At 57.7% G+C, this 12,467-nt stretch overlaps 1 protein-coding gene across 2 annotated transcripts in view; it reads right to left on the bottom strand.

Moving 5' to 3' along the window:
* Positions 1–5,928, bottom strand: part of KCNH6 (potassium voltage-gated channel subfamily H member 6) — a 28,782-nt gene extending 22,854 nt beyond the window's left edge. The window contains exons 1-2 of one of the 2 annotated variants that reach the window (XM_052699469.1): positions 5,701–5,928; positions 2,964–3,194 (exon numbers count right to left, since the gene is read on the bottom strand). In XM_052699469.1, coding sequence (XP_052555429.1) covers positions 2,964–3,194; positions 5,701–5,776 — 307 coding nt within the window. In that variant the 5' untranslated portion in view covers positions 5,777–5,928. The remainder of the gene's footprint in view (positions 1–2,963; positions 3,195–5,700) is intronic. The other variant, XM_052699470.1, reaches the window with a different exon arrangement.
* Positions 5,929–12,467: the final 6,539 nt, after the last annotated feature.

A 12,467-nucleotide genomic window follows, 5' to 3' on the forward strand; every position in this document is an offset into this window, starting at 1 on the left:
ATATGGAGTCAGGCTATGGTGGCTGTCCCCTTACTGAGGTCACAGCTCAGCTCTGCTGAGAGCGACCCTTAAAGAAACACAGAGCAAACAGCCCCGGCGTGGCCAAAACCCCACACATTTTGGTAAAAGCAAACGGATTGGGCTGTGGTTGGTTGTGCTGTCCCATGAAGGAGGTCCCCTTTGCTCCATGCCATGGGGACACAACACCTGCAGTGACACCCCACAGCCATGCCTGCCCGGACACCAGCCACACAGGGAGCTGCAGGGCACCTCAGTGGGAACACCGTGTCCTCAGGGAAATCCCAGCTGTGGCACAGTGCAGGGACTCTGCTGGCTGATCCCAACCTCTAAACCCACAGGGGACTGACACAAATGGTGCTTGAGGGGATGAGCCCTGGGCTCTGGCCACAGCGACCATGGAGACAGGGCTGGGGATGGCAGGGCTGTTAGCAGGTGGCTGTCCCAGCAGCTGTCTCGTCCCCACGTCTCCCCTTCCATATTCATAAGCATCCACACAGATTAACAGCGCAGCGCAGCTGCCTCTCCGGCTGTGCCATGTCATTGTGCCCAGCACTTGTGGCCACCAGCCCTGCAAGGGGAGACCTGGGGGCTCCCGCACCCCTCCCTGATCCCTCAGTGCCAGTTCAGCCCCAGCCATGGTAGGGACTTGACCTGGGGCAGCTCTTTGTGGAGCCAATCCTGACTCCTTTGGTCTGGGCACCCCTAGGCAGCATCCTGCACTGAAATGAACTTGGGGCTGAGCCGCTGGTGTTGGCCAAAGCATCGCAGCCTGCAGCTGGGCTTTGCCCTCTTCCCACAGCTCTTTTGGGTCTGCTGTGGTGGGGAGGGTCTTGCCTTCCCCTACCAGCACTTAATGCCTTTGTTCTACCTTTCATAATTAGCGACATGTTAATAACAGCATGGGTGTCCTGGGCAGTGCTGTTGTCCCCAGGGATGCGCTGGCGCACCCCAAAGCAACACCCTGAAACAACACCCTGAAACAACACCCCATATGGGAACCTGGCTGTGCGTGGGCACCCTGACCCCCCCCGAGCACCCCGGCCTCCTCTGGGCACCCCATCCCCTCCATCCATCCCCCCTTAGCGCTGCTGGCAGGGCCGTGGCAGGCAGCTTTGGGGGATAACATCATCTCTGGCAATCACAAAAGCCAGGAAACAACCACGCGAGCTGCAGAGCCCGGAGTACCGCAGTAATAAACAGCAGGTCGTGCCTGGAGATTGGTGCCGCCGTGCTGAAAAGGAGGACGGGCGGCTCGGAGCCTCCGCGGTCTAATTAAGCAGCAGCTCCCTGTAATGTGAAGGCCTTTTCTTTGCCGATAAGACCCATTTATAATGGGCTGAGCGGGCGCAGGCTGAGTGCTGGGGGGAGACAATTGGAAAGCACATTGCTGGTGGGGTTTTAAAAATAGCCACGAAGGGCTTTCTTCTGAGCTTCGTTGTGGTGGTTTTGTTGTGTTTTTTTGTTTTTTTTTTTTTGCTCTTTACCCCCCCTTTTATTTTTTTCTTAATAAAAAAGAAAGGAAAATAAAAGAGAGAGAGAGAGAGAAAGAAAAGAAAGCAGCTCTGAACATTTCCTATGGCCTTAGGGGAAGAACAGCAGAGCGGTGAGCATCCCACGGTCGGGAGCACTCTGAGCAGGAGAGGATGGAGCTGGATTGTGCTGCCAGCAGGGGATGGATGGAACGTGGCCCCAAATCCTTTGGAAGCTGCCAGCTGCAGCCACGGGGCCAGGATCACCCCCACTTATCGGGTGCTGGTGGGAAGGGGATGCTGCTTGCATCTGCTGGGGCTTTTCTCTTGCCCAGATTGCAGGTGCTGTCCTCATCACAGCTGCACACTGGCTGCAGGGAGCAGCAGAGGACGGTGTGCTCCTGCTCCCCCTCATGCCTTCCCAGCCATGCTGGGCTCTGGCCAGCCCTCTCCAGCCTGCAGCCCCACCAGGAGATAGGGGCTGGCATTAGGGCCAGGACAGCCAGATCCCTGCCCGGAGACAAGGTGCAGGCCAGCAGCCTGGTTCCTGCTGTGCATTCCCTTCCCTGTGCTTTCTCCTCTATCCCCTGTGCTCGGAGCTGACAGCAGCAAGGTGCAGCCCCTTTCCCAAGACAACACAATCTGAAGTGATGGAGAAGTGCCACAAGTTGAAGAAAAGGGAAATAACTTCACATTTTTTTACCTCCAACAAGCATCTGATCTCCTGAATCCCCCTTCCCCTGCCAGCCTTGGCCACTGCTCTTTGGCAACGTCAAGCACTAAATATTTATTTAACTTGCTGCAGTATTAGAACTAATCACTAGTATTTTCCATCAAAGCTTCATTTTCATCTTAGTGTAATTCCATCTGTGCACGCACAGCCACATCCTGCTCGATGCCCGCCCGCGGATGGCTCTGGGCTGCAACCAACAACCTCACCCCATCGTGGAGCACAGACTGGGGGACCACATCCAAGGATCCTCCGTGGCATCCCATGGGATCCTCACTCATGGCATAGGGATGTTGTGAGTGCTCCCATCACTCTCAGACACCACTAAAGGCTTGCAACCCAATCCCAAATCATCCATTGGCTCTTTCCCTTGCTGAAGATCCCAGCACCCGAATCATGGCACAGATGGCTCCATCCTGCCGGGATCACCCTGCTCCTACCCCTGGGGGGCAGAGCCCTGAATGCGATCCCAATGCCTGCAGAACCCCTGCCCAACCTCAGACAGCCAACAAAAGAACAAAACAGTGGATGCCCCATTCCTGGAGGCGCTCAGTGCCAGGTTGGATGGGACCGTGGGCAAGCTCCTCCAGTGGGAGCCATCCCTGCGCAGGGGAAGGGGTTGCATTTAAGGTCCCTTCCAAACCAAACCACTCCACTGTTCATTTTCCAGCCGAGATGGGTGACACCCCCCAGGACCACCCACCCCACCTCCCACCTCCACGTGCACCACAAGCGTCCCTTACTGTCTTTGCGGTAGTAGAGGATCTCCAGCTTGCACTCCTCCGAGCCCAGCAGCGCCTGCGTCAGCTGCGCAATGGAGCTCTTGGTGGTGTCGGGGCCGGTGAGGAAGTCGCAGGTGCAGGGCCGCTGCATCACCTCGACACGAGAGTAACCAAACATCTCACAGAAGCCGTCGTTGCAGTAGATGATGGCACAGTTCTCCATCTGAGCGTTGGCGATCAGGAACTTGCGGTCTGTGGGGACACGGGAGAGCGTGGGGCTGAGGCGTGTGGCGCACAGGGATTGGGGTACCCGATCTGTGGGTGGGATTTTGGTGCCTATCTGCTGTGTGGCACCCCAGGGCTGGTGCTGGGCTCCCCAATGATCCCACTGGCAGCTGTGGGAGAATCACCAGCCTGCTCTGTGAGGAAATTCCTCTGATTTCATGCAAAATGGAAACTGTGGAGACCCGCAGAGGAAGGTCCTTGCTAAAATGCCAAACCGCACAGCCCTGAATGTCCTCCCTCTGCTTGTACGTAAGGACTCACTGCTGTCTAATGCATGGGAAACCCATCCCTGCTGGGCATGGGGAAGAGCAGCAGAGCCCATCCCAACCCAGGAGCTCATCAGGGACCTGAGACATCTCAGGCGCTTCCCACCCAGCTCAGATCTGACTCAACTCAGGCAAGAGGTGAGAGGAGGCGTGAGCTCAGCTTCTGCGGGAAGCCAGGCTGAAACCTGCCACACTAATGATTCTCCAAATGTTTTATGGGATAATTGTGCCTTCGGGCTGAAGCTGAAACCCAGACCCTGCTGTGCTGCGTAGCCCACGTGCTGCAGAAGTCTGGGGCTCAGGTGGAAGAAAGGGGACACTGAGGCAGGGAGCGGCACTTCCGCATCGCTGGGCTGAAGCCAGGCTCGTCTCACACTGTGGGGTCTCATAGAGATGCTGTGCTTGTGATTCCCTGCCTGGATGGAGCCCTTTTCCTACAAGAGATCCTGATTTGTCACTTTTTTGCCTGTGTGTTTTTATAACCGGGGTGTGCTGGGCACCAGGATGGATTGTGCTGGATGCAGCAGTGGAGGGGCTGTGGATGCTGATATGAAGGGCTGAACCCCCCCCCCCCCCCCAGCCCTTGGCACCCTCCTGGGCCAGAGCCGACGGCAGCTCAGCTCAGAGGGTCCCTTTGGAAGCCGCCTTGCAGCCCAGACCCCAATTAATCTCCTGGATTACCCAGGAATGGCATCTGTGCTCCAGAGCCCTGTGCTGAGCACCAGCTTCACTCCAACGTGGAGAAATGGCTGCAGGGTGGGGAATGGGGCCCCCCCGGCAAATTGGGGCTCCCCTTAATGTCACCTCAGGGTCCCTGGAGCAGTGGGGCTACCAGCACTACAATGTTGTATGTCAGCCCCTTGTCAGGGGGCTCCCATCCCTGGCACCCCCCCTCCCCGTATGTAACAGCCATATTTTGCAGTGTGCATTTTCACTGCAAATCACCACGACCAGGAGGTCCCAAATCCCAATGTGAAGGTGGGCAGGGGACCCCAAACTCAGCCCCATCTCCCCCCATGGGCTGTGTCTGCGTTGTGATGGTACCGGGCAGGATTTATGGCATAGGGGATGTGCCCAGGGCTGGCATGGGGACAAGCAAGTCAGCCAGCTCTCCTAGTGGGGATTTCAGCCCCAGATCTGCTTTCTGCCCTGACCACATCTATGGGTTTGCCCATGCAATTGTGCGTGGCTGGGAGCGGTGCATTGTGCTCTGCAGCTCCCAGCACTGTCACACCCATGGGCACCCTGCACCCATGGGCAGGGATGGGTGATGTGATGGGGGCTCAGCTGGGTGCCCCCAACACCTGTTTCACCAGCAGGGCAGCGCGGGGGCATGTTTTGGAGGGCCCTGGCTGCTTCCCTGCTGGCACAGCTCATCGTGTGCCCCTGCTGCCCCGCAGCCGCCGCTCCCCAGCAGGGACTGATAGGAACCAGGCACAGTTTTTCTCGCTTCCCTTCCTCGGGGTCACGTCACTCACTGCCAGAGCAGCAACGCAGATCCAGCAGGGACGTCTGCCCAGGCGGCAAACTGGGACAGCAGGGACAAAGTGCTGAGGGTCGGGGCGCTGGGGGGTCCGCAGCCCCCTAAACCCGCTGCAGAATGTGGGGGGGCCGCGGGGGAACCTCGCTCTCTTGTCCCCAGCTGCACAGGGACAAACGCACAGGGACAAACCAGCCCCATCAGGCAGGGTGAGCTCAGCCCCCCCCGCACCCCCCAGCGCAACCCCCAGCGCTCCCCGATGCGCACGAACTCTTTGCTCCGCTTCACACGCAAACCAGCCCCCAAAAATTCATATAAAGGGATTACTCCGAGCAACAGCAAATGGCAACGTCTCACCAGGGACGGCCGAGGAGTTGAAGGCAAACAGCAGCGATCCGGGCTGCGCTGTACCGGGGGGAGCCCCATCCGCACCGCCCCAGGACCCCCCCCAACCTGCGCTCCCCGCGGTGCCCCCATCCCGCACACCGGGACCGCTCGTCCCCTCTCTCCGCTCTGTCTATAAATACCGCGGGCACAGTGCGCGGCTGTTGCCCCCCCCTCCCATCCCCCCCACCCTCCAGACCCCCCCTCTTCCCCGGGGAGGTCACGGAGGAGCCTTCATTCTCCCGGGGACACCCGGTCCGAAGTTTGGGGACCGCGAGGAGGAGGGCACCGGGAGCGGCACCGGGATCGGGGCGAGGGAGGGGGGGGTGGGTGTGCTACTCACTTTGCCCTTCAAATTTACGGATGATGGTATCCAGGTAGGTGTTCTGGGGGGCCACATGGCCCCGGCGCACCGGCATCGCCCCGACGCGCTCCGATAGCGGCGGAACTCCCCTCGGGGGCGGCCCGGCACGGCACGGCCCGGCACGGCGCGGCCCCGCTCCGCCTCACCCCTGGGCTGGCCGAGCTCTGGAGCGCACGGCCCGGGGCTCCGCGCTCCCGGCGGCCGGAAGGGGGAACCCCTCCGCCCGCACTGCCAGCCCGGCCCCGGGCGGGGGCGGCCGGGGAGGATGAGGATGGAGGGAGGGAGGGGTGGAGGAGAGAGGAGGAGGAGGGGGTGGTGGGGGTGGTGGAAGGAAAAAGGAGGAGGCTCCGCTTGAAAAAGGGGGGAAATAAGAGAATAAAATAAGGAGAGGAGAAATCCCCAAAGTGCTTAGTCACCGCTGTCCCGGCCCGGGGTGGCTCACACAGCAACAGCTGGAGGATGGGGGGCTGCTCCCCCCGCTCACCGGAACCCCTCGGTGCCCCCCACGTGTCACTCGGTATCGCTTGGTAACCCCTGCACCCCCTTGCACTTCCCGGCGTCGGCCCCGCAGCGTGGGGGGCTCCGGGGTGGAGTGCGGGGGTGGGGGGGAGGAAAAAGGTGGGTGCTGGGGATGCTGGAGGTGGGGTTTGTAAGGTAATGGAGGTGATGGAGCTGGGGTCCTTGGGGTGATGGAGGTGATGGAGGCATCGCTCTTGGGGTGATGGAGGCGGGGTCTTTGGGGTAATGGAGGTGATGGAGGTGGGGTCTTTGGGGTGGTGGAAGTGGGGTCCATCGGGTGCTGTGGGTGATTGGGATGAAATCTTGGGGATACTGGGACATTGGGGTGCTGGGTGTGTTGGATGTGGGTGGGGTTCTTGGAGTGCTAGATGTGATAGAAGTGGGGTCCTTAGGGTAATAGAGATGATGGAGTTGGGGTTCTTGTGTGCTAGGATGATGGAGGTGGGGTCCTTGGAGGTGCTGGAGGTGTTGGAGGTACTGGGGCTGAGACTCTAAAGATAATGCAGGTGATGGAGATGAGGTCCTTGTGTGCTGGTAGTAATGGAGCTGATGGAGGTGATCCTTGGGGTGCTGGAGGATGGGTTTGGGGGTTCTGAGGATGATGGAAGTAGGGTTACTGGGGTGCTGGAGATGATGGAGGTGGGGTTCTTAGGATGTTAGAGGTGACGTTGGTGGGATTCTTGTGTTCTAGGGGTGATGGAAGTGGATCCTTGGGGTGTTGGAGTTGAGATCCTTGTGATGCTGGAAGTGGGGTTCTTGGGGTGTTGGAAGTATTGGAGATGGGATCTTGAGCTGTTGGGATAGTGGGGCACTGGAGATGCTGGAGGTGGAATTCTTGGAGGTGCTGGGGGTAATGGAATAGGGGTGTGTTAGAGTTGGGGGGTGTTGTGGAAGTGCTGGAGGAGGAGGTACTGGGGGTGCTGAGATGGTGCAGGACAGCGGCGATGGGGTGCAGGGGGCGGTGGGGGAGGGAGTAGTGGTGGGCTGCGGAGTGCCGGGAGTGGCAAAGGAGCTGTTGCTGGGGGTGGAGGAAGGTGTGCGGGTCGTGCCAAGGTGCAGGGGAGGAATGCGAGGGCAGAAGAAGAGATGCAGGGATGCAAGGGTGCAGAGGCGAGGCGGGGGAGGGGTCGCCGAGGCGTACAGGATGCAGAGGAAGGGGAGCAAGAGTGCAAGAAGCAGGGGGGAGGATGTTGGGGGGGGGATGGGGTGGGGGGAGAGCATGGAGTGCTGGACTGCAGGGGCTTGGAGTGGGGCCGGGGGTGCAAGGAAAGAGGTGCCAGGGGTCTGCAGGGGATTCCCGGGCGTCCCTGGGGGGCATCGGGGGGGGGGGGGGGGGCTGCACTCCGGGCGGGGCCACGCGCCCGGCGCTGTCCACTCTCGCGGTGCTGAAGGTCCGAGCGGATCGGGGGGGGTTGCCGCGCTTCTGAGACGGGGGCACTCGGACAGGGCGGAACCCTGCACGGTAGGAGGCTCTGTGGGCACAGAGGGTCTCTGGGGGAGACGAGGAGCACGGAGGGCTCCGTGGGATGTGGGAGACTCAGGAAGTCCCGTGGGCCACACTTTGGCCTCAGGTCATCCAGACCCACGAGCTCGGTGGGGTCCCGGTGGGTATCCAGGAGGGACCGAGGGTCCCACGCTGCCCCACCAGAGCTGATGTTCAGACGGATCCCGGAGATCAGCACTTCTCCTGCCCACCTCTCTGTTTGTGAATAAAGCTTAGAGGACCACCTCCCTTCCCTTCCTGAGCAATCCCCCCAGGCCAGCCCTCTTCTCCCGAGCCCATTAGTAAGAGCAGTGTCCACTGAGGGGCTTTTTATTATTATTTTTCTATGCACAATTTTTCAGGCATGAAATTGGTCTAAGAGGATTATGGTCCATTATCATCAGCAGGAGTATTTTGCTGGGATTTTCAATTAATATTCCAGAGCACCTCAGGAATACTCACGAGGACTGGGTGGCTGCCGTGGGGCACTTGACCCACAGCAGTGCCCACCAGAGCCTCCTCTTGTCCCCTGGCCAGCAATGCAAGTGGGTGGGCACAGCCAGAAGCCCTGAAAGCCCATTGCAGAGCAGTGCTGCTGCTTTTACCTCTGTTTGTCATGGAAGTCAGCCTTCCCTCAGCAGAGAAAAACTTATTCCATTCTTGAACAGGGTGAAAAACCCATTATCTTCCCCCCCATCCACTCTGCACACTGCCTCTGCCGTGATTTACTGCGAGTCGTGGAGGATATTTTGCTCTATATTACAGAGATGCAGCTTAATAGCATGGGGGAGGGAGAGGGACACAGAGTCCAGGCTCCTGCCTCCTCTGTTTTCTTGTTGATATACTGGGTGACTCAAGGGAGACAGCTCTGTGCTGCAATTTCCTCACTAGAAAATAGGGACGTCGGTCACTCAGCCTTATGAAACTGCTTTGAGATTCCTGGGTGACCGTTTCTGCAAGGGAAAGAAAACTATTATTTTTATAGCTAATATGATCATAATTCTGATTATTAATCACCGGGCAGTCAGGATTTAAGGTTGGCCTCCTGCCTTCCTCTCATCCCATAAATCAGCCCGGCCAGTTTGTGGACACGTCACGTGGATGTGGATGTGCCCGATGATGTGGGCACGTGTCGGCTTCCAGCCCTCCCCAGAAGTGAGCAGATGCACAGAGGGGAGACTGGGGGTGCCAGGAGGGCTTTGGACATGGGAGGGAGCCCAGGACTGACCCCCAGCCCCTCTCTCAGTCTTTGGTGCAGCCTGGGAGGCCTTGTTTTCTTCTGGCCATGTCAGGTGGAGCCTCTTCAGTCCTCATTTCTCTGGCCAGGAGATCTCATCTGATGGAAGATTCTTCTAGTAAACCTCTTCCCCATGCAGCCCTTGCAGCTGGAGATGCATCCTGTCATTCTCTCTCAGGTCATTTTCGACTGAGCTCCAAGGGCCTCTCAATGCCTCCGTGGCTCTCCCAGTGCTTCCCATAGCTCTCCCAATCCCCCATTGGCTCTCCCATTGCCCACAGTGTCTCTCCCAGTGCACTGATGTGCATCCCAGTCCCCCATTGGCTCTTCCAATGCCCCCATGGTTCTACCTGCTCCCTCTACCAGTCCTCCATTGGCTCTCTCAGAGTCCACTAAGGCTCTCTCAATCCCCCACTGGCTCTAACAGTGCACTCACGGCTCTTCCATTACCCCTAGGACTTTTCCAGCGACCCCATGGCTCTCCTAATCTCCCACTGGCTCTCCCATTGCCCCCATGATTCTCCCATTGCCCCCATGGCTCTCCCAGTCTCCCATATCATCCCATCAAAACCAGTTCATCCACGAGGCAGTGAGTCCATGCCCTCAGGAGCGCTTTATGCCCAGGCTTCTTTCAATTCCCTGGGCTTCTCTGGGACTTAAACATATGTTTGCAGTTAATCCTGAGCTTACATTCTATCCCAAATAGGAAGAACTGGGGTCTCTGGGCAAATTATCCTGCTGTTCAAGGCAGCTGAAGGGCTCCCTCTAATTCAACTGAGCATTAATCCTCTCTCCCTGCTCTGCTCTTCTCCTCCTCCTCCTTCGCTCAGTTCCTTCCTCCTCCTCAGACAGCATTTTTGAGGTTTTATTCCTTTCCCCTTCTTTCCTTCCTTCCCACACCCCAAGAAATCAGTGGGAAACTTCCCGATTTCCTGGGAAGACCAGGTGCTGGGTGCCATCCCCTCCTGGTCCTGCACCAGCAATCCCCATCGAACCATCTGTTCCTGCAGAGTCTGGGTTCAATCAGGGCATGTTTGGTTTGCCCGGCAGGCAGCGAGCTGCGGGACTCTGCAGGATAACACCAGGAAATAAAATATTTGCACTGCGCAGGGAGGTAGAACACACCTGCAGCCACAGGGCAGGCGTCGGGTCGGGGGAATAGGATTGGGTATGGAGTGGCAGGATGGGGACACAGGGCTCGGTGAGGATGGGCAACCACCCAAATCCCAACGCTGCAGCTGCCGGCTGACGCCTGCCGGGAGAAATGTTTGCCAACTGTGAGCTGGTGTTCCTCCACATTGCTGTAATTAGAGCTGGGCTGCAAACACAGCTAGAGAGTGAGGCTGAGGACAGAAAGATAGGACTGCTGGCAGCCAGCAGGGCTGTCTCCGAATTGGCACAGGCATCCTGCCTGCCTGGTAGTGTTTGTGCCTCGGCTGCTGGGAGATGCTCCAGGGATGGACAGGGGAGAAGGAGGCCCGTTTGGAGTCTGGAAACCTGGGTAGGACTTGGTGACATTAAGCCAGGTCATGGAGGTTTTTCCCCAGCAGAGGCCAATTTTCATTTGGAAGCAGCAGAAAAAGCCATGGAAGCTCAGCTCCAGGATGTGACATGCTCAGTTCATCACCATTTTGCATGTGCACTCTGCACAGAGGGAGAAACTGAGGCACAGAGCAGGATCGTGGCTCTCCCCTCGTTCTTGGGGTTGGGAGGATGGATGGAGAGAGCAGGGGATGGGTGGGGTGAGCAGAGGATGGATGGGGTGAGTAGGAGGATGGATGGGGCTAACAGGAGGATGGATGGGGTCAGCAGAAGAGTGGATGTGGGGAGCAGAGGATGGATGGAGTGAGCAGCAGGCTGCAATAACTCAAGGCAGTGCTGCAGGGATGTCCAGGTAAGGGCAGGATGCGGCCACACGTCACGCTGCTGGGAGGTGACTGCTGGTGGCTGCAGTGAGTCTGCTTGGCTGGAATCCTCCTTGGCTGAGGGAGAGGAGAGCTGAATGCTTGGGCTCAGTGACACGCTCTGTCATCACCTCTAGTTCATGGAAATTCCTTCCCCGCTCTGTGGGGAAATTATTGGCTCAAGCAGGAGGATTGGGGATGGTTCCCTTTGTCCCATGTGCACTGAATGGTGGGCATGAGGATGAGGTGACTTCTTGGGGTCCCACTTCTGGTACATCCCAAGAAAGCAGGAGTGGCACTGCCAGGGGGGACAAGGACAGAAAACAAGAGCACAGAGCTGGGGGTACATTCATAGGGACCACCCTGGGTGAAGCAGCCTGTCCCTTCCCAGGGGCTGATGGAGGGAACATGGGGGATGTGAGGCTCCTGGGATAGGGGACCCGGTGACCCTAACCTTGTGCCATATACCCCTATTGACATCCCCTGCCCGGGGTGGCCCCTGCTGCTGGCCCCTGGGTGCAGGTTGCTGCCAAGCTGCTGCTGCATGTTTCCAGGCGCTCCTTGTCCCTGGGGAAGGGGAATGTGAGGAACGCAGCCCTGCACGCCCTGCCTGGCCACCCACCAGCTAAGAATAGACCTGGTCTGGCCAGGCCCCCTCCAGCACCAGGGACACGGGGTCCCCCTCGGCAGCCACCTTCCTGCAGCTGAGTGTGGATAATAAGCACAAAAAACATTGGAAAATGTTTTGTTTGTTTGTTTGTTTTGCTGTGCCCTAAGGGTCCCTGAGATGGAAAAGGGAACCCAGCGTGATTCTTGCTTTTGATTTGTGGGGTTTTTAAGGCGGATTTGCCCTCTGCGAGTTTTGTGCGCACACATCCCCAGCACAGCCCTGCAGGTGTGGGCTGATGCTTTCCGAGCTCCCCTCAGAGGAGCGATGTGAACTGGAAGGGAATCTCTCTTTTTTTTCCCACTCTTTTCTATTTACTTTTATTTCCTAGGGAGCGATTTTGCCAAGCCTCCTAATTTCAGCAGGAAGCATGATGCAGAAGCCAGAAGGCAGCAAAATCTCTCCAGATGTTATCACAATGGGGAAGGGAAATCATCCTCCTTTTAAAGGTGTCCTGTAGAACATCGTGATGGGTTAGCAGAGCCCTGAGGGCATCAGCAATTATTGATTGCTTTGAAAACTTCACCTGTTCTCCCACTCACGGCTCAGACACTCCATTTAAGCTCAGGTTGGGATCTTTGCTTTGCCTTGAGCTGGGTTGGGAGCAACTTGGTGTTCTGTCCTGTTGTGTGGTTAAATCCTGGATCTGTGATGAAGGTAACGTGGTGTCCATCTCCTGGGGTGAATATTTGTCTTGTGTTGCCTCTCTGATCAGGAGATCAGTGCTCAGTGCACCCATCATCCACCACTGTGGCATTGTCTAATGTCCTCTTCCAGGACATTCAGCTCCTTGTGGATCCTCAGATGCTGACTTGTATTGCAGCCCCTGATTGATAAGTGTCCAGTACGGCTCTTTTTCTCTCCATAAAGCAATTCTCATGATGCTGGCAGGACCTTGTTGACCTTGGAGACCTCATTCCTTCATTAATTGTGCAG

The sequence above is a fragment of the Tympanuchus pallidicinctus genome, unplaced genomic scaffold (genome assembly GCF_026119805.1).
Source record: "Tympanuchus pallidicinctus isolate F22 unplaced genomic scaffold, pur_lepc_1.0 scaffold37, whole genome shotgun sequence".
NCBI classification, from domain to species: domain Eukaryota; kingdom Metazoa; phylum Chordata; class Aves; order Galliformes; family Phasianidae; genus Tympanuchus; species Tympanuchus pallidicinctus.